Raw genomic sequence first — 26,539 nt, forward strand, 5'->3', positions numbered from 1 at the left:
AGTAGCTGGTGTAGGAGTGAAAGACTTGGAAGATAAAGAGGCTGCTTTTTTCTCACCACTGGAGAAAGGGGCGGGGGAGAGGAGTTTACAACCCAAGAGGTTCATCCACAAGATGTTATAGAGGGGACCACCCCCAACTGAGATCCAGCTGCACTGCCTGACTTGGAAGATTCTTTCCTCCTCTAGCACAGAGTGAAAGAAGAGTGGGGGAGAATTGATAACCTTCTGGGGTCATCTGTCAGGGGCCTAAGCTGCTATGTCCATAGGCAACACCAAGGAAACAAGGCAGCTAAGGATAATTTCTTCCAACCTTAACTTTCAATCTCCGTCTCATCCAAGCTCATTCTCACCTCTCTCCTCCTTCATAGGAGGGACTGAGCATCCTTTTCATTAACCTTTTAGTTACCACCTCCAAGCACATAATTTTCTATCTCATCCAAAGCAGTCAGCCTCACAGTGCCCATCACTGCCCCCTCCCCACCTCCACCCGGTTCTGCACTTTGGAAGGGGAGGTACTCGCCTCCTGGAGCTGTGGGGATGGGGGGGTTTGTTCACTCGCCCTCGGATCTCTGCTGTAAAAACCAAGCGGCAGGGACCGGGCATGCGCAGCATGTTCGGGCGCATTGTGATGGGAACTGCTTCTCCTAGTCTCTACAAAGACTCCTGAGTAACCACTAACCACCCCCACCCCTTCTTTAAGGCAGACATACAAAGGCGGAGACAATGCATCTTTTCTTTCTTTCTTTCTCTCTCTCTCTCTCTCTCTCTCTCTCTCTCTCTCTCTCTCTCTCTTTCTTTTTCTTTCTTTCTTTCTTTCGTAAAGGGCCGGTTGCAGCTTGGAAGGCTGGTCCACTTGAGGACTAGTATGTTTCTATTAATGCCATCTCCCGTGTTGACAAACGCCAGCGCCGCCGAGGCTTTGCAGTCGGGGGCTGCAGTTTGCAGTAGAACTAAGCGGTGTGCGGCTTTAATTCCACGTCAGATCAACTTTGATCAATATCCTCCTACCCGCCCAATTGGAAGAGCCCAATTCACAGGCGCTGAGCCTTTTCGCTCTTTCCTCCCCCCCCCCCTTAGACCCACCATCTTCTGGAGAAGTCACGGATTTTCTTTATAATTTCTCTCTCTCTCTCTCTCTCTCTCTCTCTCTCTCTCTCTCTCTCTCTCTCTTTCTCTATTTTTTGGTGTTTTGTCTTTTTTTGTTTTGTTCTGTGTTTTAGGCCTCTCTCTCTCTCTCTCTCTCTCTCTCTCTCTCTCTCGCTCTCTGTCTCATAGGGAGAGAGATCGCTTTGGCGAAGCGAGCTTGCAGCCAATGAACCCGCCTTCCAGATTAGTGTGAAGACAGAAGTGAGGTGTGGGGGGCAGGGAGGGGGTGTGAGAACGCCTGGGAGCCAGAGGGAGGGGGGAGAGAGAGAGCGCGCGCGCGCGCGCGCGCGCGCGCGCGAGAGAGAGAGAGAGAGAGAGAGAGAGAGAGAGAGAGAGAGAGAGAGTAGGTGGAGGAGGAAGACTAGTGTAGGGTGGAAAGGAAGAGTGAGGGAGAACAAGTTGAAGGGAGGAGCTGTAAGAACCAGCGATTTCTTTTCCTTTTCCTGTTATTATTTTGACGACTCCCGAGTTGTGCCCATGCTCTTGTCAGCTTCCTTTTAGGCATAGCATGGCCAGACAGAAGAAAATGGGGCAAAGCGTGTTTCGGGCGGTCTTCTTTTTAGTCCTGGGGCTTTTGGGTCATTCTCACGGAGGATTCCCCAACACCATCAGCATAGGTAAGCACAAGCTAGGCAGCCTGTCGGGTCAGGCTCTCCTGCATCCCAGACCACTGCTCTGGCGTGGCTATTGCGGCCGCGGGTCCCTGTCCAGCATGGCCTGGGGAGGGTACTGGGGACGGGGACATTGCAGGAATCGCGGGGATTTGAGCCCCAAAGAGCTAGCCGGTCTGGGGAGCATCCGGCACAAGAGAGGGGTCTCCTGGGGCTGGAGAGGGGAGTGGACTGCGGCTTTTCCCAGATGTGGAGAGCAGGGGAGGCATGCAGGGGGCTGAGAGGCTGCAAAGGGGCGAAGAGTCGTGGCTTTTCCGCTCGCTGCTTTGGACTTTGCCATGGCGTGTGTGCCGCCGCTGGAAGTTGTCCCAGGGTGATCCTGCCTGTCTGGCCGCGCCAGGGCGCGTAACGCGGCCCGGTGCGTCCTGTCCCAGGTCTCCGATTCTCCAGAGACAGGCTAGTGCTGGGGGAGGTGGAAACCCACTCTGGATCCCCCAGACCCAGACATCAATCGGAGTTGGGGTGGGTGGCGGATGAAGTAGGAGTGAAGGAGAGACAGGGGGCTGAGTGAGCCAGGAAACCGCGAAGTCACGCAGACCACAATTTCGTGAATTGCCGCTGTGTCTGTCTGGAGCCCCGCTGCCTGGCCCTGAGAAGGAGTTCTCTCAGCTTCTGTCTGTATTTACAAGTCGAGAAGTTAGAATTGTTGCCATTACTGAACCAAACCTTTGTATTGTCATGGTGGTGGGGGTGGGGGGAGTGGGGGGGGTGGCTATGGGGAACAGGATAGGGCAGCAGGAATAATGAAATTGTCTTTCTTCCCAACCTTTCCTTTTGCGCCAGGAAAACATGAACCATCTTGTATAGATGTGAGTCGGGAGTGGGGGCAGTGGAGAGGAAGCCACTGCCTTAGAAAGAGACAAGTCCCACTCTTGGTTCCCTCGTTCTACTCTAAAGCAGCCCCCTCTTCCCTCTTTTCCCTTTCCCCCTTCTCTCCAGCCTCTCCTCCTCCTCTTCAATCTAGAGGAAAACCAGGTTTCTATTGGCCAAAATCTGTGTTCACAAGAGTCTTGAAAGACACACAGGTTGAAAATCAATCATTATCTCACACGTACCATCGAGACGTATCTCGTATCTGTAGTGCTTCCCAATTTCTAACCCGTCCTGGGGGGACACAAGCCAAATATCGGTTCCTTTTGCTTATAGGTGGACTGTTCATGAGAAACACCGTGCAGGAGCACAGCGCTTTCCGCTTTGCCGTGCAGTTATACAACACCAACCAGAACACCACCGAGAAGCCCTTCCATTTGAATTACCACGTAGATCACTTGGATTCCTCCAATAGTTTTTCTGTGACTAATGCTTGTAAGTAGATCTGCTTTTCCTCCCTTTGGGACCTTGGGGACCTCATTTGCATTTTGTTTGTGGGTTTGGGGGTCTGCATATGCGCGGGGGGAGGGGTGATTGCCTCAGTAGACATAGCGGCTCTAGTCAATCCAGGTTTTATGCGGCATAAATCAACTCAAGAAGATCCTGCTGTGGGAGGGACTTCAGGCAGTGCACAAAACTCTGTGGTGAATAATGTTTGATGTAAAAGTTTCATTTTCTTCTCTGCTAAACTGGCATTCCCTCCCCCACACGTTTTTTTTTTTTTTTTCTCTGAAAAAAGGGAAAGAAAAAATAGCATGGTTGTTCAGGGAAATTTCTTCAGATGGGATTAAAAAAAAAGAAGCCTCTTGATTTAGTCAATTCAAGATGTACATCATTTGACTGTTAAAGCTAGTGCCTGGCTGTAGAAATGAGCTGAATTTGACAATTGCATAATAGATAGGAGCCAAATATGAGAAATTCTGCAAACAAGTGACCTTGAAGGACAGATCAGGCTGGGTTCCCTGGCCTCTTTCTGTCCTAGAATATCACCTTTCTTACTGTGAGAGCTCTAATAGGCTCTGATAGGACTACAATCTGATTACAAATTATGAGTGCTGGGCAAACGGAGAGGAAGGGAGAAGATAGTGCTTAGATGGCTACTTGGAAAGCTGCTTTTGTTTTGTCTCCCCTCGTGTTGTTTATCTTAGCATTGTTAAGGACAATACAATTCTTAATTCAGAGCACATGATGGAAGAGGAAGAATTGCAGCTGGGAAACTGAATATCAAAAAGGAGGAATTTCATCAGCCCCAAACCCATTTCTGAAATACCTAGTTGTGCCCCAGTGATGGTTCCTCTGGAAAGGGGACATTTTGAGAAGTAAAGCCACAGGAACCCAAATGACAGCCTGTTGGATACAGGTTTTTCTTGAGTGGAATGTTTTATGAGGAAGACTGATAATTCTTCATCTAAGCTTATTTCACTAAAAGTTTTCACAGCAATGAAGCTGATAATGGCATAAATATGTTTTGCTTTTATGGCCAGTAGAGTTTGCGATTTTTGTTTTCTGACTTTCATTCAGAGGAGAAATTTATGTTCAGTTGTGTGAAATTTTATATATGACTTTCTTCAAATTCTTCTGTCTCAAAGGATATATGATTTCCAAAAACTGTTGAAAGGGTCTCCAAAGTCACAGGCTCCTTGGATTTGAAGACTTAGGTCAAGGAGATGGGAGTGAAGTACTTTGCAAGAAATGTGACAGTTATCACCTTTAAGAAAATTTTAGCTGAAGGTACAGATCCTTATATGAACATGTTCTGAGATACTCTGTATTTGACATTTTTTGCCTTTCTGACATTGATGAAAATAGGAACTTATTAATTTCAGCTAAGAGTGAAAGTTACAAAATGTCTGTCTATACTTTTCATCTTATTTCAGTAATCCTAGCCTGTCCCTATAGCACTTACAACACACAGCTGACTCTTAATCTTGTAGCGCTGATCTTGTCAAGATGCTGATGTTCAAATGCAGCTTCCTAAGGATCAATTAGAATAGATTTAAGACCAAATATGTGAAACTACCAGAATTTATTGTTGTTAATAACAAATAGTTTTTTGTTATTAACAAATAATATTTCAACTGACTTTAGTGTCTTTCCTCTGATGAGGACTGGAATAAGAGTGCCAGCCGACTTCTCAGAAATGATTGATTTCCAAGGTTTTTAGTTCTGATTTTTATGGTCAAATCAAATTGACACCCTCCAGCTCAGGGCCATTGGAACCCTGTACTCAAGGAGCAATCAGGAAATGATCATTGCCATATGAAAAGCTCAGGCTTGAGAACAGGCAGTAAGTTATCCATTTTATGCTTCATTGTCTTAATGCCTTAACTCTAAGGGCAATAGAGGAACAACCATGCAAAGAAAAGAGATCAATTCCCCCCACACTCACATGCACCTTAAATCCACAGCACCTCCGCTAGCAAGTTTACAAGGCTGGTTTATGGTTTGGGGCTTGAAAATGTGGGATAAGAGGTGTGGCTCACTAAGCAACAAGAAAGACGAAACAAAAAAGTGTCTTTGCCCTTAGTTATGCCAAATACACTTATATGCACACACTGACACACACAGGAGAAATATCCAGAAACCAGTGATGTGTACCCAGCTGCCTGTTGCACTCTCAGGCTTTAAAGCTCAGAAGACAGAGGAGGAAAGCTGTCATTTTCTCTGGTCCTGGAAACAGTCTTCTCTGAATGTCACTATCATTTGGTGGGGGCCTGTTCTCAAAGCTGTCTCTGGGCAGCTGCTGCCTAGAAGCTTAGTTTGAGAAGATGACTAGTCTAACCACATGATAGTCTCTAAATGCAGAAAACAATTTCACAGGGCCAGGAAAGCCCTGGAAGTATATCTCATTTCTCCCCTGGCTTTAATTGTTCTTTTTCTTATGGAAGGGAAGATCACATATCTCAGATGTCAGCAATAATAATAGTTCAGTACTGGAGCCTGGCAGGTGATCCCAGTTTCCATTCTTCCAATAGATTGCACTATTGTGCAGAGAAAAAGACCCCTGGATCCTCTGGCCTGCCCCTCCCTGGAGGCATAGGGAGAATTTAAGAAAACCCCAGATAAGTCCAAATCTGGTCACCCACCTCTCCTATCTGGTTCAATATGGAATAGGATGGCAAAAATTAAAGAAAATTCCCCCTGTTCCTATTCAGAATTTCTAGTTTCAGTTTCCCCTAGCACTAGAATTGATTTCTTCCCATGATCTTTTTGCACCCTCAATCCTGGGGCAGCACACACTTTTGTTATGCAGGTAAACAAATACCCAAAGAATAAATAAAAGGTAATGCCTTCCTTGTGTCCCTGCTCTCTGCTCTTCCTCCACATCCTTTCCCACAGTGTATATAGAAGGTTTCCCTGCAATGAATCCCAGGCATCAGTTTCTTCACCAGTAACTAATATATATATTTTGCACAACCCCCAAGAGATTTGCTAAAGACAGACTCAAACTTCATTCTGTTTCTTAAGAGGCCAATAAAAGCCTCTCTGGCTTTGAAAGGTGGTTCATTTGGGATCTCAGCTTGAAGGTGCTGATTTGGAACACATGTTCTCATTTCACAGGGATTAATTGAGTTTGCTGCCTTACTTTCCAATTTAGCTAGATAACCCCAGAAAGAAGGACGGTGTGAATATTATGATTTCAGGATACATACATTCACATACACACACCAGCACCCATATACACATAATCAGTATATATGAAAAGAGATTTGCATACATTTTAAGTTACATGTCTGTTCTTTGAAAAACAGAGTTGATTATTTTAGTGCTTTGGAGATGTGGAAACACCTAAGGACTGCTGGGTCCCATTGGTGCGGCTCTGCTGCCCTGGTTCCTCAGGAAATGCCTCCAATTCTCTTGAAATCCCCTCCTGTGTCTTTCTGCTGTGCACTTGTAGTGCACTCCACATTACATCGCCCCAGCCTCTGCAGTGTCAGCTCATTAGCACACAGATCTCATATTCCCTCTCTGCACTGTCATTGCAAAAATTGCTGTTGTACACCTTTACAGACAACAAATGTGCTCATGGATTACGCACTGTTTGCAAGAAGCAAGGGAAAGGAAAATGTAACCTTAAAGGTTATTCGCCATGGAATTGTGCTCTAAATGCATTGGCTTAAATAAAAATCTGTTGATAGAGGCACAAGTGATGGTGGGACTGAAAGTGGGACTTAGGAGTACAGGCTCTAATGGAGCCCCATGCAAAATCCATTTTGCTGGGTAAATCTAACTCATCAACTGCAAATTTTTATTCCATTATTTTTTTTTTTCTGAGCCACTTGAAATATACCTGCTAACTGAGAGCACACTGCTTTTATAACAGCACATTTTGTTACTAAGTATACTTAGCTGAGACAGGCTTCCATCTCTTGCCCATAGAGTCACAATCTAATTATCTAATTGCCAGGATCCATTTAACTGTTTAAGTCCATTTGGAAAGGGAATGTCTCTCCTGATCCTATTCTCTGCTCTTTGGTGGGTTTTGTTTTGTTTCGTGTTTGTCATTTTCATTTAATATTTGGAACCAGGGTGAAGACATGCAGTATCATGGCTTCTGCCCTCAAACAGATCTTTACAAACTAAACAACAGTGGACTCCTCCAGCCCCAGCCCCGCCCCCCCCTGCTCTTCCCTATCTTTGCGCCCTTGCTGCTCTCCCTCTCCACTCTGTGCTGGCCAGTCTTCAATAAGCTCACTGGCTTAGCTCACTTATCAGCCCCTCTGGCTGGCTGGCTTAGCCTACTGAAGCAGTAAGAGGTTGCCTCAGTGCTGCCAGTCAAAGATTTAAGTTCCCTTCTCACAAGGTTTATTTTTTCTTTCCATCTTTTTTTTTTTTTTTTATGTGGAGAGGAGGGAGGAACATGATGCTGTTCATTTGGGCCATAAAAATAGATGACAATCAGCAGACTGTAAAGGTGAGCTTTGAGCAATGTGTATATCTCCCCTATAAGGCACCTTCCTGTTGATCTTCTAAGGGGGATGGGGGAGACAGCAAGGGTTTGAGGGGAAGGAACAAAGAAAACTGTTTTGTTCTCTATGCTTACTGCAAAATAAGCTACATTTTTTTCAACTCAGCAATTTTAACTTTTTTCCTTAAAATGAAACGTTTTCTATATCCCTCACTTCTGCCTCCATCAGAGGTTGTTTCGTTAATGCTGCATTTCCTTCCCTACCCCCCCAGGATTGAATGAGAGTAGTGGGGGCTGGTTGAAATTTTTATTATATATTTTTGGTTCCTGTATATTTTTAAATTTTATTATTATGGATAGTCAGAGGTGATTGGATGGCTTCATTTTAACAGATTAAAAAATAAATGAAGCTGCCAAGGCATCGTTATTAGTTTTCCTTTGTGGATAAGAGATTTGTCCTTTTTATACAATTGGCTAAAGGATTAAAAGGATGCGTGAATGTTAAGAGAGGGCCAGAATTTTAAAAGATAGAATTCCTAACTTTGGGGGAGAGGAATAGCATGCTTATTCAGATGATTTAACTTTAAACTTCTTAGATTGAGACTGCAAATATATTTGAAGGAACTTCCATAAACTTTCTATCTTCTCAGAAGGTCAGGAAAATTATCTGCATACTTTACCTGATTTCATTAAAAAATCAAGCTTCAACTTTCTTCCTTTGGCTTTGATACTTTGGGTCTAATTCAATGAAATGTCCACAGGAGAGTGCAATTAAAACCTAGCTAGGGGTGATTGGTATACTTCAGCAGGAGTGTGGGAACTGTAAAGACACAAAAGGAACTCCCTTCCTCTTTGGGAAATGTCTGGGCTCCGGACGAACAGCTACAAATAGCCTGAGCTTATATGTAGGATGAGCCTTGAGCTAGGGCAGTAGCCCCTGAAAGAGGTCAGTACTTGGCAAAAGGTTAACATGGACAGGATTTGTCCTCCTCACACTTCTACCTCCTCTTGCCATTATTTTCCGCTCATGCTGTGTCTACCTAGCTTATGCCGTTTTGCTGGACTCTGACTGGCCCCTGATTCTGGCAACCCATCCACAATAAACTTACCTAAGAATGGTTTCCTGCTCTGAACTTTTGTAGGCCTAATGCTCTTCCATCAGAATATCTCTGTTCTTGGTCCATCCTCCTCAGGGCCTGCACTCTACTTTGAGGTCGATAGCTTTTTATCTAATATAGGAATCTAGCTGAAAGTGACTGAAAAGTGGGTTGATATAGCTAACAGGGGAGTGCTTGTTATAGAAACCAAAATGCCTCAATTTCAAGGAAAGATACTCAAATGGGGGTGTTTCTGGACATGACGCACAGAGTGGCTGTTCATTCTACCCAAACCAAAGATTACCTGGCTCTGGTCATGGAAGACTTCTACAGGCCAAAGTAAAAAACTACCTGTACATGGTAGGTTTGGTGTAAGTACACCCAAGGCATAGGGCAGGTGAAGCTACACCATGTTGAACTTAAAAGCCTTTGGGGTAATTTGAGAAGCAACCAAAGTTCATAGAAATTCTTTTTCTTAAGGAGGTAAATATGTACAGCTTGTTGGTATGTCAGTCATTCCTCAATAATATGGTTTTCAGAAAGTGTAAACTTTTATATGTATTACAAAACAACAGCAGGCTGTTGTAGAGTCTGATTATGCCTATGTGGGCATTGGCAGGAGATGCACTGGCATGGAAAGGAGGTCAGAGAGGGAGAGAGGGGTAGTAGGGAAGCTGGATCTCAGACTGAATTTTCTTTCCCTGGGATAGCATGTGGAATGCAATGATTATGAGGAAACATCCCCTTCACAGACGTTAAATGGGTAGTTTTGGAGGGACTTGGAAGCCTAGCCAAGCAGTGTCTTCTCCTGACTCCCTCCATCCCTTCCTTGCCTTGTCTCAAGTGTACTTTGGCTTCTGTCGTGCAGGGAGTCCGGCAGGGTCTCTGCTCCCGCTCCCCATACAAGAACGCAGGATATGGTGAGGCCAAAAAGGAACACCCACGGAGCCATAGGTAGGGGAGTCATACCACTATATTCTCTCTGGCGGCACTATACTCTCACTGGAGGCTGGATCCACACTGTCCGCAAACCGCCATCCACGCTTGCCAGCCCAGCCGCCATCTTCTTGCTAGCCCCCATCCTTCTCTCTTCTCCTCCTCTCCTCCGCTCTCCTTCGTAGCCGCAGCAGTTATATTAGCGGCTAATTGGCTAACTGGCTACAGCTGACGGCCATCTACTACCCAAGCCAGCACTCCTCCACGTGAGGCCGAGAGCCTGGAAACTGCTTTCTGGGGCTCCGCCCCCACACTCCACCCCTACAGGCTCTCGCCTCACAATCTACGCGACAAGCGTCTTCCGCGAGGGGACCTGTGCGAGGAGCCTGAAGGTGAATGCAATATCCTGGACACAGCCAGGCTCTCTGGGCACAGCCAGGGTTTCTCAGGGCACCACCAGTGCTTCTGGGCATGGCCAGACTTCCTGGACTTCTTAGGGTACCACCTGTCTTCCCGGACACAGCCAGGGTTTCTCAGGGCACCACCAGTGCTTCTGGGCACGGCCAGACTTCCTGGACTTCTTAGGGTACCACTAGTTTCCCCGGGCACAGCTAGGATTTCTCAGGGCACTGCCACTCTCTGTGTGTCCACTTCCTGGACACAGCCAGGGCTTTCAGGGCACTGCCACTCTCTGTGGGTACAGCCACACTTCCTGGACACAGCCAGGGCTCTCAGGGCACTGCCACTCTCTGTGGGTACAGCCACACTTCCTGGACACAGCCAGGGCTCTCAGGGCACTGCCACTCTCTGTGGGCACAGCCACACTTCCTGGACACAGCCAGGGCTCTCAGGGCACTGCCACTCTCTGTGGGCACAGCCACACTTCCTGGACACAGCCAGGGCTCTCAGGGCACTGCCACTCTCTCTGGGAACAGCCCGACTTCCTGGGCACAGCCAGGGTATCTTCAGGGCTCAGCCAGACTTCCTGGACTCAGCCAGGGCTCTCAGGGCACTGCCACTCTCTCTGTGCCTCTCAGAGTACCCTGCTGGAACAACAGCGACTCACAATCAAGGTGCTTACATATTCTCAATGGCGGCCAGTCAAGAGACAAAAGCAAATATCCCCCAGTTCCACTAACAACAGTTCCCAAACAAACAGTCAAGCGGTCCATTAAATTAGGGATGGAAAGCAATTCCCCATAGTCCATAGTCATTCGCCAGGGCTGTCCTGGGGGTGAGGGACGACCTGGACCTCACCCTCATCTCCCACGGAGGACTCAGCCAGTGTTACCTCCTGGGACTATAAGTCCTGCATCCGGGCTGCCTGAGCAGGAACTTCCCAGCCCACAGGGCCACAACGACCTTCGCTTTCTCCGGCCTGTGCTGGTTGGGGAACCATCCACATCTTTCCACCTCTCCACGGGGCTCCATCTCTCCAGCAGCTGCATGGCTTTTCTTGTGCGGGTGGGAGAACCGTCCACGTCCTCCCACCCCTCCACGGGAGTCCAGCTCTCCAGCAGTTGCTCCTCCTGGTCTTCCTCAGACTGAGTGTTCATACACACAAACTGCTCCACCGTCCTTTGGAGAGCTTTGGCTGGCACTATACCCTGCTCGCTGCGCCATTTGTCGTGCAGGGAGTCTGGCAGGGTCTCTGCTCCCGCTCCCCATACAAGAACGCAGGTTATGGTGAGGCCAAAAAGGAACACCCACGGAGCCGTAGGTAGGGGAGTCATACCACTATATTCTCTCTGGCGGCACTATACTCTCACTGGAGGCTGGATCCACACTGTCCGCAAACCGCCATCCACGCTTACCAGCCCAGCCGCCATCTCCTTGCTAGCCCCCATCCTTCTCTCTTCTCCTCCTCTCCTCCGCTCTCCTTCGTAGCCGCAACAGTTATATTAGCGGCTAATTGGCTAACTGGCTACAGCTGACGGCCAATCAGCCACAGCTGACGGCCATCTACTACCCGAGCCAGCACTCCTCCACGTGAGGCCGAGAGCCTGGAAACTGCTTTCTGGGGCTCTGTCCCCACAGCTTCCCTCCCAATAGAAATAACCAGAATACTCTTGTCTGGATTTTCATTTGAGCATTGGTCAGAGAAGTAAATGTTTATATCCCTCAGTCTAGACCTCCCTTCTTAGTTCCTAACTGCCCGTGGATTCTTTAGCAATTGCCCTCAATAGAACAATCATTTGTCCTTATCTGGAGGAGGCACAAGAGCAAAGATAACGATGAGGAGAAGAAACATAGCTGGTAATGACCCCTTAGCCCAGGGGTGTCCAAACTGCGGCCCGCGGGCCAACTGTGCCCCATGATCCATTGTTAATTGGCCCGCAGCAAATTCCAAAAACATATTTAGTTTACTTAAATAAACCAGGTGAGGCAATATGTACTTCACCTCAAGTGAATAGCCCGGCTGTTTGTGTATTTTACCGCATATGGCCCTTGGTGAAAAATGTTGAAATAAGTTTGGACACCCCTGCCTTAACTCTATAGGGCACAGTTCAGTCCAGTACACTTCTCAACCTTTCATGTGTACATCAATCACCTGAGGATCTTGTTAAAATGAAGATTCTGATTCAATAAGCCTGTGATGGGGTCCAAGAATTTATATTCCTACCAAGCTCCCAGGTGATGCCAGTGCTGCTGGTATTCAAAGCACACTTTGAGTAAGAATAGTCCAGAGCACAGAGACTGACTACTAAAGTAAACAGCTCTCCCTAACAAATTCTTATCTACATTTGTACCTTCTTGCCTTCCACAGAAGGTTCTGTAAGACACGCATTTAGCTTATTCTGACTCAAGGATGTACCTACTATATTCCCAACAACCTGTGTCTGTTTCAGCCATGTCTGTAGGTGGCATGATTAGATGTCTGATGAGAGCATCTGCGTAGAGTTGCTTTTTGTAGAGATTTGAAATGGAGACTAGAAAGCAGGCTGAGATGGAAGGTAGCTCATCAGCCAAGATGGCTGTATCTTGGCTTCTTGCCACACCCAAAAGTGTCCCTTTTAGAAACAATCTGCCCAAGAGAGCACGCAATTCCAACTGCCTTTCCACTTTGCTTCTCTAGGTCAAGGCATGCCAGAAGGAGGCACGCAGCATCTGCTTCTCAGCTGTCTGACTTCCCTTCAGCAGGGTTAAAAACAAGATGTACAACATAATCCGAATTCTGGTTCCCTAAGATCCTGAAAAATTGACTCCATTTTCTTTTTTTTTTTTTTTTTTTTTTTTTAAATTTTATTTTATTAAATTTATTGGGGTGACAATTGTTAGTAAAATTACATAGATTTCAGGTGTACAATTCTGTATTACATCATCTATAAATCCCATTGTGTGTTCATCACCCAGAGTCAGTTCTCCTTCCATCACCATATATTCGATCCCCCTTACCCTCATCTCCCACTCCCCACCCCCCGCCCCCCTTACCCTCTGGCAGACACTCATTGTGAGGTAGAGGGGAGGGAAGAGAAGTAATATCACTTTCCAACATATCTGAGCTGCTGAGCTGAGGACTGCTCCAGTGAAGTCATTACAAGCTTATCTATTATCATTTGAGGACTGCCAAATGGCAACTTATTACCCAAAATATTGCCCCCCATCAGTCTGTCGTTAGTCTGAAATTCCATGAATTCATTTATTTGTGTTACTGCACTGAAAGCCTGTGCTAAAATGTAAGCATGCTATCTGGAATGAGTTAAATCCTTATCAGTCATTAATAGTTCTACCAGAATTCTTGCAACAGATTACCACCTATTACCTTACAGGATCCTCAGAGGAGGCTTTCCAAGACAGGTGAGTGACCCAGAACAAGACACCTGTCCAAGGAAGTGGGACACCAAATGGATGATGTGCATTCAAGAGGCACTGAGAGTCCCTTGAAGATGAGGAAGAGTCCCTCAAATACACCTTAAATGCCTATTTTGCAACATGTGACCTTCATGGATAAATTCTGGTAGTTTATTCACTAAGATTTTAGTTGTCTTTGACCTTCAAGTCACACTCTTCTGATAGTAGTGGGTCTGTTGCCTCTGTCGTGCATGGTTATCTGCTATAATTGGTGATCTCAGTCTCTGGATTCCTCACAATTACTGTGGGATATTTTCAGAAGTAAAATCAGTTTGTGATGGAGGATGGTGAGAATTTTTTTAACCTTTTAAGAAAATGTTGCAATAAAAAATAGTCCCTGTTTAATTATCCATGATTGGCCAGTCTACCTTGCCAATCACTCATTGCAACCAGGGCCCTCATCCTTGCAGCTGAACAAAAAGGGATCAGGCTCCCAGCAATTGATGAGACAGGAAGGGATCAAGGCCCATCCCACAGAGGAGTAACTGAGGAAATGTGGTTGAGGGTCTCTGTGTGGGTGAACACCTTTGTAAATTTTAGGTAGAAAGGACATTGACAGCCACAGTCAGCCAGAACCTGTTACAGATTCTCAAATACTCTCATATTTCATTGCTATTTCCAAATAAATTGTTATTTGGTTTAAAACAGTATTTTTTTGAATTCGACCACTTGTATCTGAATCACCAGTGATGCTTATTAAACATATGAATCCTAGGTCACACTCTATATGTATTAAATCAGAAAACATAAGGATAGGCCTTTTTAACAAGCTCTATGGGTGATTCTAATACACACTCATTTTTGGAATCTCTAGGTTAATAAGCCTTGATACTGCAAACAGAAATAAATGGATTCAGACTGAATACTTGTTGACTGCCCACTAAGCACCAGGCATTGCACCAGGCACTTTCACATATGTTACTTCTGTAAGTAAGTGAGGTGCTGTTGGCCCATGTAAGCATTAGTGAGTTTGGCTTTCAGGTTGGAAATCCAAGACTTGAAAGAAATGAGACCCATCTCAAGTTACAATCTCAGAGGTAAACAAAGCAAAAATCCTCTTTGAGATGGTAATTAGAAACAAGAAAATTATTTTCATTTTGACAATGCTTCTTCCCTTCTTTGTTACCTAATGATTGGTCCTTAGCCATGCTATAAACTAGATGTCATGGCAATGCCAACCCGTTTATTAAAAATAGATATATTGCAATCAGTTATATAGCATTCATTGTGCCATCCTTGTTATCAACAATTTTTTTTAAAAAAGATTAAAGTTTATTGGGGTGACAGTTGTTAGTAAAGTTACATAGATTTCAGCCATACAGTGCTGTAATACATCATCTATATATGATACTGTATGCTCATCACCTGGAGTCAGTAACTTATTCTACATCTTACCATGTTTCCCCCAAAATAAGACCAGGTCTTATATTAATTTTTGCTCCAAAAGATGCATTAGGGCTTATGTTCAGGGGATGTCATCCTGAAAAATCATGCTAGGGCCTATTTTCCAGTTAGGTCTTATTTTCGGGGAAACATGGTATGTAAAACCAAGACTGAGCTAATAATAACCACATCTACCATTTATTAAACCATACTATGTGGAAGACACTGCACTAAGCATTTTACACGTCTTATCTCATGGAATCATCACAACATCGATAGAAAGGAGGCATTCTCATCCCCATTTTATATTTAAAAGTATGAATCAGAGATGGTTCAAAATATAAGCAACTAGCTCAAGGTCAGACAGCTGGCTAATTACTGAAGCCAGGACTCTACCTGAGATATTCCTGTGTATAGAGCCTGGACTCAATTTCAACTTGGATTGAAATATGAAATGATCATGAGGGCCAATTTTATCATATAAATGTGGAAATTGGTCTAGGTATGGAGTGGTAGGGCCTGTGGCATTCTGGAGAGTCCATAGCCTTACCTCAAGACTTTCAAATTCAATTTTTTTTTAAAGTACTGTGGGACAAACAAAACATTTGCAACAGGACTTGGGGTGGTAGGAGGTGGAAGGTGCAAATTTCTGATCTCTAAGCTACACTATCGAATTCCTCCTAGCAGCTAATTTACTGACTGAGGGAATCTCAATTGACTGGTAGTTATAATTACTGGGAACAATAGAGAGAAAACCTCTTCTTAGTAAATACCCTATTTAGACTTTCTCCTCTTCATGTGCCATCAAGGTACCTCAATATGGCAGAAACTTCTCTCTTTTGTGCACATCCTTATGGGCCCTACATGCATACACTGTATATCCAGTGGCCTTTCATGGTTGAGTGCCAGCTCAACTCTAACCAACCTTCTCTAGGCAAAGCTGAGGACTGCAGCAAGGTCAGAACTCTAGTACGGGTCATTAACAAGTGCTCAGCAGGTCGGAAGAGGTAATTCTAGGGGATGCTATGGGGACAACTGCTTAGATTCTGGTACATGCAAATCCCAGGCCCATAACTAGGAAGCTGCTGGGTTAAGTAAGGCTCTACTAACATGCACCCAGGGTAGGAGCTTCCCATATACCCCAAGAAAGAGGCTCACCAACTTTAGACTGGGATCCAAAATAAAGTTGTCTGGAGTTGTAAAGCTGACCTAAGCCAACTTGGTCATTCACAATCATAAGGTATGTTTTGTTGGATATCAGTAGCCTGCCATAGTTAGAGTGAGGGCTATAGGTCTTGTCCGCATAATCTCACTACCAGGTATGAAAGTAAGCCTTAGACAAAATTATGTTTCTCATTAAAATAATGGTAAACGGGCATAAAAATAACTGGACAGCCTGTTATGTAGGCTCAGTCAAGTCTAGCTCCCTTTCCTTTTAGGTGCTCCAATAGCACCTTGCATGAAGTTACACTTGAGGCAGACAAAACAATATTCTAGTTTCAGTATGCAGCTGACAATCCTTATTAGTAACTGCCCATAGGACTATTTACAAATAAAGCTAGGATACCATTTCAGAGGGATAACACTATAGATCTTTTTAGATTCTTATATCCTCTTTCTTCTAGTTTGGAAACACCTCTACCATATTTCTAGCCAATCCACATATCTTGAACACTACGATTTCACCAACGAGAAATTTAATATTAATTAGCAAAGCCCCTGGTGTTCATTAGAGATAAAGATACCTGAAGTACTTGTAGAACCACCTTTTGATTAGAATTTTTAGTTGCTAAATAACCAGTCCTGTACTAGGTATTTCCCAATAAGGGTAACTGACCACTCCACGGTTATAGATTCAGACATATATGAAAAGGTCAAACAATTAAGTTCACAAACTTTCCACCATGCACTTACATAGTGGAAAGTTCGCGAACTTAATTGTCTGACCTTTCAGATGCCACACAATTTATATTGAAGTCTTATAAAGTAAATCGTGGAGAATATAACATTTGTGATACCATGTTACTTATGGCCTTGGGGAGCAGTAAAAGCTGTAGGGGATTTAAGGGTATAGTGGAATGAGCAATGGAGCAGAAATTAGGAGATCTGGGCTCTAGTCTCAACTCTGCCACCAACTGCTTAGATAACCTTGGACAAGTCACTCTGTTCTCTGGTTCTAGTTTTTATAATTTGTAAAATGGGGAGGTTCTTCTGGATGATCTCTAAGGAGGCTTTCATTTTTGACAGCATTAACTCTTGTCCAATTCCTACTATGTCTCTTTCTGGTAACTGTCACTTCATTTCATGCTGAGGAATGGTCATCTAAAACAAAACCCTTTTACATCTAGAAATTTCATATTTATCTATTCTCTGCCTTTTTATATGACTATGATGAAAATATTGAATCTATTAAACTACTGGAAAGTGCTTCTAGCCAGCTGTGGCTTATCCTTGCTCACATCTCAACTCTTTGACTTACTAGGTGTGAGACCTTAGGGCAAGTTATTTAACTTCATTGTGCCTCAAGTTTCCCAATGATGAAGTGGGGATAATAATAGTCCTTACCTCATAGGGTTGTTGAGAGTTTCAAACAAGATAATTCACCAATCCCCATAAAGTACTTAGAATGGTGCCTGGCACATATTTAATATTGTTAGTATCAGTGTAATCATCAGTTTAAAATCCTTTGAGCTTTTTGTCCTAAAAACAGAAACCTAGTTTCAGTTAAAAAGTAAAATCACTTGTCACTTTAGGGACCATATTTCCTTCCTGAACAGCTGCCTTCTGAGGTTTCCTATAGTCCTTAGCTCTTTCTCAAACCCAATATATTTTTTCTGCCATGAAAGCCATCACAGCACCCCTTCAGATCACTAGCCCACCACCTGGACCTCCTAGATCTCTCACTCATGCATTCAAATTTGCCCACCCAGTTTATCTCTTGTGAGAAACAGCTACTCAAATACTCTGTGGTCAAAGAACTCAGAGATGCATTTTTCTACATAATTTAAAGACTACAGTTTAAGGGAAGACCTAGAGTCTTCATTACCAAATAAACTCCCTTCATCTCTAATTTCTTCTGCTTCTAATCACAATATGAGTCATCATTTCTATTCCTTTATTATAATTAATTATCTAAACTGTACACAAGTAGTTCCCCTGATTTTCAAAAAGCTCAGGAGGAATTCATATGTCTTCTGATGGTTCATTCAGAAGAAAACACTTTAGCCAACAACTCAGGTTATAGGCTCTGCAACCAAGGCTCTAGAGCTGCTCTTAGAAATGGGACTGCCACCAAGGGAAAAGCAGCAAGGAACTGCGCAAGGCCCCACTGGAGGAAGCCCCTTTATTTCCTTGGGCACTGCAGGGCCATTGGTGAGTGCAATTTCTCTATGTGTCCCAGAGTCAAGAGCCTAGGAAACTGGGGAGAGAGGCACTCCATACTGCCCATTCTTTTCTGGAGGAGGCACTTCCCTGGCACATACATATTGCATGTATCTTTCCCTGGCCCTTCCCACTTCCTGGTGACACTTAGCATGTGATAATTATTTTAGTCTCTTGCCATCCAGATGATGACAGCTCCACAGTGACCTACTTCTGATACATTTCTGAATCTAGTCAACCGTTTGACTAAATATCACAGCCTCTTGCAAGAGTTTGGTCCACTTTGTGCAAGAGTTACTAAAGGTATACTTTGACCTACTGGTTCCAACTCTCACTGTACCCAGCTCTTCCTTCTACTGCCTGTAGATCTATAGAACATGAGAATAAAACAATGAGGAACGTTGAGCTTTCTCTTAACCTCTTTAAGAGAACTGGAGCTGCCTAGCTATTTATATTCTCACTCCTGGCCCTTGGATTTTGCACCTAACTCTGGAGCAAGGGGTTGCTGTTTGACCCTTGCCTACCATGTTTTCCCGATAATAAGACCTAGCTGGGCAATCGGTTCTAATGTGTCTTTTGGAGCAAAAATTAATATAAGACCCGGTATTATATTATATTATATTATATTATATTATATTATATTATATTATATTATATTATATTATATTATATTATATTATATTATAAGACCCGGTCTTATATTATAGTAAAATAAGACTGGGTCTTATATTAATTTTGCTCCAAAAGACGCATTAGAGCTGATTGTCTGACTAGGTCTTATTTTCGGGGAAACATGGTAGGAGAAGACTGTTTCTCCTACTTTGTTTGAGAGCAACCAGAGGGCAAAGAATGGCTCTAAACTAGACTGCCCGCATTTGAATCATGGCGCTTTCTCTTACTAGTTATATGACCTTGGGCAAATTGCTTAACCTCTTTAAGCCTCAGTTTCCTCATCTATGAAATGAAGGTGAATATAATAGTAACTACCTTAGAAAATTGAGATTATCCATGTAGAATATTTACTATGATGCCTGGCATATAGTAAATGTTCAATAAATGGTAGCTATTATAAACGTAGTACTGAGCTGATTGGTGAGTGGAGGAAAGGAATAGAGTTAGTCAAAACCAAACTGTAGAAGAGATTCTTCCCATCTGTGGCCATCCCTAAAGCACTCCAAACTAATTTGTACCCTCTGTGAACTGGGTTCCTGAGTAGCTGGAATAAGACCAAATGGGGTCATCTTTGAGTATACGCACAATGCTCCTTCGGACATAAGAGATTTACTTTGAGGCAAGCAAAGGAGAAAGAAATAATTGATTTGATGCCCCAAAAATCCAGGGCATACACACCACTAGGTTTAATAATGCCATCATTGAGTGAAATTGTCTAGAAGGACATGATGCCTTCTGACATGTTATCTGAACTAGATATGTTTGATATAAAGCAGCATGGGTAGTAATTTGATAACCTTGGCACTTGCTTGCTTGAAGGAAAGAACAACCCTTCTTCAAATGTAAAGTCTATTTTAATGTTGTTGAAAGTGTGAGAGTGGAAAAGTAGATCCTGGAATCTTCATTTAGACCTGGAAAAATGTGGTGCCAGTTGAGCTCTCCAAGCCATGATTTATTTTGAGTTATTTATACTAAGGGTGATGTGTAGATGGAAGTTTAGAGCATATCAGTTTGAGTGGATGGATTTTCTTCTTCTGATGTTACTTGCCTACGTAAGACCAGAAATAGCAAAGGAAGGAGATATGGAAAAGGTTGAAAGATAAATTTTGCTAATGTGATTTTCCAGCATTTCAGTCTCCATTTCTCTCCACAGCAAAGGTTAACTAGCTGATTCCACAAGCACAGACTCACTAGAAAGGATCCTGCTGAGGATTACTAGGCAATGCAGTCTTTTTTCTACCCTCTTTTTCTTTGTATTCTGGAGCTGATCTATCAGCATGCTGTCCCAACAGGCCCAAACCTGGGTGATTACCAAAAGCCCCAGAATTTCCCTTCATACCTCAGAGTGCCCTTTCTCTATCTGCATTACTTCTACTTCTCATTTTCTATCCAAGGCCACTGCTATGTTGTCTCATGGGATCACTGATTTTTTTTCTCTCAGATGAAGAAACTAAGAAACAGAGAAGCTAAGAGACTTGCCCAAGATCACACAGCTAGTGGATGGCTGAGCTGAGATTGTAATATAGGTCTTCTAACTCATGGTACTTCTGTAAAATGTCTTCCCAATGTAATCCTCCTACTTTTAACTTTCACTGCTATACAATGATGTTATATATGAAAATAATGACAACCCTGTCTTTTTAAAAAGTAGGTGGCTGAGAGGAAGAATAAACCCACAACAAGTGAATTAGCAATGCACTAAAATGTGACTTTCAGGGGCCACGGTTAATGGTATCTTCTATTTAGTGCCTCAAATGTTAACTTGTCATTTTACCACCCTGTAATCTATAGTCAAGAACAAGCAAAACAAACTCTTGCAGTCTTGTTATAGGTCACACTGTTGGAGATATATCAAGTAGCTCTAGTCTAACGACCTCATCTTGTGGATGAGGAAAGTGAGATCAACAAAGAAGAGATTTGCGAAAGGTGGTGTAGCTCTCTAGTGGCGGAAGGAAGATAAGAATCTAGACTGCCAGATTCTCAGAGTGGGGTCTTTTCCACAATGTTTTGCAACCTTAACAACACTGTTATGCTGAAGCAACACCACAGGTTTTATTATGTTACCATTGTTTATATGTTTTTCCCCTCTAATTGTTTACTGCATATGTCATATTACCTCAAATAGATTTTTTAAATGTAGGACTTTTTATGATTATAGAAGTTAAAATCTAAAATTATTCATGCTCATTGAAAAAAAAAAGCTTTCAAAATATAGATAAGAAAATCCATCCAAGTAAATTAAAAAATTCACCCAAAATTGGGTTTTACCATAAGCACAGATTTGTATCCTGTCTTTATACTTTATATTATATAGGGAAAACTTTTCTAGACCCCTTAAATATTCTTTGAATTTTTGATTTTTTTTTCAACCATTCTTAATATTTTAATATATATATTTATAGAAAAATTTACATATATTTATATAGGTGTTTTTCTTTTTACAAAAATGGAATTATGCTATGTATTTTACTATAATTTACTTTTTTTAATATATTTTTTTTTTATTAAATTTATTGGGGTGACAATTGTTAGTAAAATTACATAGATTTCAGGTGTACAATTCTGTATTACATCATCTATAAATCCCATTGTGTGTTCATCACCCAGAGTCAGTTCTCCTTCCATCACCATATATTCGATCCCCCTTACCCTCATCTCCCACCCCCCACCCCCCGCCCCCCTTACCCTCTGGCAACCACTAAACTATTGTCTGTGTCTATGAGTTTCTGTTTCTCATTTGTTTGTCTTGTTCTTTTGTTGTTTTTGGTTTATATATCACATGGTTCTCTGCTTTTTCTGTCTGACTTATTTTGCTCAGCATTACACTCTCAAGATCCATCCATGTTGTCACAAATGTTCCTATATCATCTTTTCTTACAGCCGAATAGTATTCCATTGTGTATATATACCACAACTTCTTTATCCATTCATCTATCGAAGGACATTTTGGTTGTTTCCATGTCTTGGCCACCGTAAACAAAGCTGCAATGAACATTGGAGCACACGTTTCTTTATCTCTAAAGGTTTTCAGATTTTTTGGGTAGATACCCAGAAGAGGGATTGCTGGGTCATATGGCAATTCTATTCGTAATTCTTTGAGAAACCGCCACACTGCCTTCCATAACGGCTGTACCAGTCTGCATTCCCACCAACAGTGTATGAGGGTTCCTTTTTCTCCACAGCCTCTCCAACATTTGTTGCTATTTGTCTTGTTGATGATAGCCATTCTGACTGGGGTGAGGTGATATCTCATTGTGGTTTTGATTTGCATTTCTCTGATGATTAGTGATGTTGAGCATTTTTTCATATGTCTATTTGCCATTTGTATGTCCTCTTTGGAGAAATGTCTCTTCACGTCCTCTGCCCATTTTTCAATTGGGTTGTTTGTTTTTTTGTTGTTGAGTTGCATGAGTTCCTTGTATATTCTGGATACTAGCCCCTTATCGGAGGCACTGTTTGCAAAAATCTTCTCCCATTCAGTTGGTGGCCTCTTTATTTTGTCAATGGTTTCTTTTGCTGTGCAGAAGCTTTTAAGTTTCATATAGTCCCATTCGTTTATTTTAGCTTTTACTTCCATTGCCTTTGGAGTCAAGTTCATAAAATGCTCTTTGAACCCAAGGTCCATAAGTTTAGTACCTATGTTTTCTTCTATGCAGTTTATTGTGTCAGGTCTTATGCTTAAGTCTTTGATCCATTTTGAATTAACTTTGGTACATGGTGAAAAATAGCAGTCCAGTTTCATTCTTTTGCACGTGGCTATCCAATTCTCCCAGCACCATTTATTGAAGAGGCTGTCTTTGCTCCATTGTATGTTTTTAGCTTCTTTGTCAAAAATTATCTGTCCATATTTATGTGGTTTTATTTCTGGGTTCTCAATTCTATTCCATTGGTCTATGTGTCTGTTTTTCTGCCAATACCATGCTGTTTTGATTATTGTAGCCCTGTAGTACAAGCCAAAGTCAGGAAGTGTGATACCTCCATTATTGTTCTTTTTCCTTAAGATTGCTTTGGCTATTCGGGGTCTTTTGTGGTTCCAAACAAATCTGATGATTTTTTGTTCTATTTCTTTAAAATATGCCATTGGGATTTTGATGGGGATTGCATTGAATCTGTATATTGCTTTGGGTAATATGGCCATTTTAACTATGTTGATTCTTCCAATCCATGAGCACGGAATGTCTTTCCATTTCTTTGTGTCTTCTTCAATTTCTTTCAAAATTGTCTTATAGTTTTCAGCATATAGGTCTTTCACATCCTTGGTTAAGTTTATTCCTAGGTATTTTATTCTTTTTGCTGCAATTGCAAAAGGAATTGTTTTTTGTATTTCTTTTTCTGAGATTTCATTGTTAGTATATAGGAAGGCAATGGACTTTTGTGCGTTGATTTTGTAGCCGGCAACTTTACTGTATTCGTTGATTGTTTCTAATAGCTTTTTGGTGGAGTCTTTAGGGTTTTCTATATATAGCATCATGTCATCTGCAAAGAGTGATAATTTAACTTCTTCATTCCCAATTTGGACGCCTTTTATTTCTTTCTCTTGCCTGATTGCTCTGGCAAGGACTTCCAACACTATGTTGAAAAGCAGAGGTGATAGGGGACATCCCTGTCGTGTTCCTGAACGTAGAGCAAAGGGCTTCAGTTTTTCTCCATTAATTATGAGATTAGCAGAGGGTTTGTCATATATGGCCTTTATTATGTTAAGGTATTTTCCTTCTATACCCATTTTATTAAGTGTTTTAATCATAAATGGATGTTGTATCTTGTCAAATGCTTTTTCTGCATCAATTAATATAATCATATGATTTTTGTCCTTATTTTGTTTATGTGATGTATCACATTGATGGATTTGCGTATGTTGAACCATCCTTGTGCCCCGGGGATGAACCCCACTTGGTCGTGATGAATAATCTTTTTAATGCATTGTTGTATTCGATTTGCTAGAATTTTATTTAGGATTTTTGCATCGGTATTCATTAGAGATATTGGTCTGTAGTTTTCTTTTTTTGTGTGATCCTTACCAGGTTTTGGTATCAGGGTAATGTTGGCCTCATAGAATGAGTTAGGGAGTACTGTCTCTTCTTCAATATTTTGGAAGAGTTTGTGCAGAATTGGTATTAGATCCTCTTTGAAGGTTTGCTAGAATTCACTAGTGAAGCCATCTGGTCCCCGACTTTTGCTTTTGGGAAGGTTTTGGATGACTGATTCAATTTCGTTACTGGTGATCGGTCTGTTTAGATTTTCCAGTTCTTCATGGTTCAGCCTTGGAAGGCTATATGTTTCTAAGAACTTGTCCATTTCTTCTAGGTTGTTGAATTTGGTGGCATATAGTCCTTCATAGTATTCTTGGATGATCTTTTGTATTTCTGTGGTGTCCGTGATAACTTCCCCTTTTACGTTTCTGATTTTGTTAATCAGTGTCTTCTCTCTTTTTATCTTAGTAAGTCTAGCCAAGGGTTTGTCAATTTTGTTAATCTTTTCAAAGAACCAGCTCTTTGTCACATTAATTTTTTCTATTGTCTTTTTGTTCTCTATTTCATTTAGTTCTGCTCTAATTTTTGTTATTTCCTTTCTTCTGCTGACCTTGGGTTTTACTTGTTCTTCTTTTTCTAGTTCCTTAAGGTGTAACATGAGGTTATTTATTTGGGAGTTTTCTTGTTTCTTGAGATAGGCCTGTAGTGAGATAAATTTCCCTCTTAAAACTGCTTTCGCTGCATCCCAAAAATTTTGGTAGGATGTATTTTCATTGTCATTTGTTTCTATGTATCTTTTGATCTCTCCTCTAATTTCTTCTTTGACCCAGTCCTTCTTTAAAAGTATGTTGTTTAGTCTCCATGTATTTGTGTTTTTTCCCGCTTTCTTTTTACAGTTGATATCCAATTTCAAAGCCTTGTGATCAGAGAATATGCTTGGTATGATTTCAATCTTCTTAAATTTGTTGAGACTGATTTTATGTCCCAATATATGGTCTATCCTTGAGAATGTTCCATGTACACTAGAAAAGAATGTATAGTCTGATGTTTTAGGATGAAGTGCTCTATAAATGTCAATTATGTCCATTTCATCTAATGTGTCATTTAGGGCTACTATTTTGTTATTTATTTTCTGTTTGGATGATCTATCCATAGCTGTCAATGATGTATTTAAGTCCCCTAGTATAATTGTGTTTTGGTCAATTTCTCCCTTTAGTTCTGTTAGTAGTTGCTTGGTGTATTTCGATGCTCCCTGATTGGGGGCATAAATATTGATGACTGTTATGTCTTCTTGTTGTACAGTCCCCTTCACCATTATGAAATGTCCATCTTTGTGTCTTGTTATCTTTTTCACCTTGAAGTCTGTTTCATCTGATATCATTATGGCTACACCTGATTTTCTCTGGGTACCATTTGCTTGGAGTGTCAATTTCCACCCTTTCACTTTGAGTCTATGCTTGTCCTTGTAGCTGAGATGTGTCTCTTGGAGACAGCATATGGTTGGGTTTATTTTTTTGATCCAATCTGCTACTCTGTGCCTTTTTATTGGTGAGTTCAGTCCATTTACATTTAGGGTGATTATTGATATGTGAGGATTTCCTGTCATTCTATCCTTAGTTTTCTGGTAAGGTTGTGTCTCCATTGTTTCTTTGCCTTTTTGTTGTTGTCTATTATTTCTGTGTGGTGGTATTCTATGATGTTTCCCTCTGTTTCTTTTTTTTATTTCAGTATATATTTCAATTCTGGATTTATTTTGAGTGGTTACCCTTAAGTTTATGTAAAAGAAAGTTTGATATTTAGAGTATTCCATTTTCTTCAGCACGCTTACTTTCTCCATTGCCATATTCCGGTTCAGGCCTTTACTCTCCCCCTTTTTGAGTTTTGTTTGCCACAAATTGTCCCTGTTGATGGTGGTCGAATAGCCTCCTTTAGTATTTCTTGTAGTGCAGGTCGTGTATTAGAAAATTCCCTCAGCTTCTGTATGTCTGTAAAGGTCTTTATTCCTCCTTCATATCTAAAGGATATCTTTGCTGGATATATTATTCTTGGCTCATGGTTTCTCTCTTTCAATAGTTTGAATATTTGGTTCCACTCCCTCCTGGCTTGTAGAGTTTCTGCTGAAAAATCTGATGGTAATCTAATGGGCTTTCCTTTGTAAGTTACCGTCTTCTTTTCCTTGGCTGCCTTGAGGATTCTTTCTTTGTCGTTGATTTTAGACAGCTTCAATACAATGTGCCTTGGAGAAGGTCTGTTGGGATTGAGGTAACTAGGTGTTCTGTTTGCTTCTTGGATTCGAGGGTCCAGTTCTGTCCACAAATTTGGGAAGTTCTCATCGACAATTTGTTTGAATATATTCTCTGTTCCCTTCTCTCTTTCTTCTCCTTCTGGTATGCCCATTATTCTTATATTGCTCTTTCTGATGGAGTCAGAAAGTTCTTGTAGAGTTCTTTCATTTCTTTTAAGTCTCAAGTCTCTTTCTTCTTCAATTTGTGTCATTTCCAGGTTTCTATCTTCGATGTCACTGATTCTTTGCTCCATCTGGTCAACTCTACTACCTAAGCTGGTTATTTCATTCTTAATTTCTTCTATTGAGTTCTTAATCTCCAGAAATTCTATTTGGTTCTTTTTTAAGATTTCAATCTCTTTCGTAAA

The 26,539-nt window shown here is 42.0% G+C and overlaps 1 protein-coding gene across 11 annotated transcripts in view; it reads left to right on the top strand.

Moving 5' to 3' along the window:
• The first annotated feature begins 1,127 nt into the window (after positions 1-1,127).
• The window catches only part of GRIA3 (glutamate ionotropic receptor AMPA type subunit 3), a 568,173-nt gene continuing 542,761 nt past the window's right edge, over positions 1,128-26,539 (top strand). For 5 of the 11 annotated variants that reach the window (XR_012493554.2, XM_074324303.2, XM_088795042.1 and 2 more), the window contains exons 1-2: positions 1,466-1,763; positions 2,964-3,122. Coding sequence is in view for 10 of the 11 variants with exons in the window: in XM_074324303.2 (XP_074180404.1) it covers positions 1,655-1,763; positions 2,964-3,122 (268 nt within the window). In the remaining variant the exon portion in view is untranslated. Of the gene's footprint in view, positions 1,353-1,405; positions 1,764-2,963; positions 3,123-26,539 lie in introns of those variants that run through there. The other 6 variants (XM_088795040.1, XM_088795041.1, XM_088795043.1 and 3 more) reach the window with 6 other exon arrangements.

This window comes from Rhinolophus sinicus, chromosome 18 (genome assembly GCF_057876585.1).
Source record: "Rhinolophus sinicus isolate RSI-liver-muscle chromosome 18, RSI-T2T, whole genome shotgun sequence".
NCBI classification, from domain to species: domain Eukaryota; kingdom Metazoa; phylum Chordata; class Mammalia; order Chiroptera; family Rhinolophidae; genus Rhinolophus; species Rhinolophus sinicus.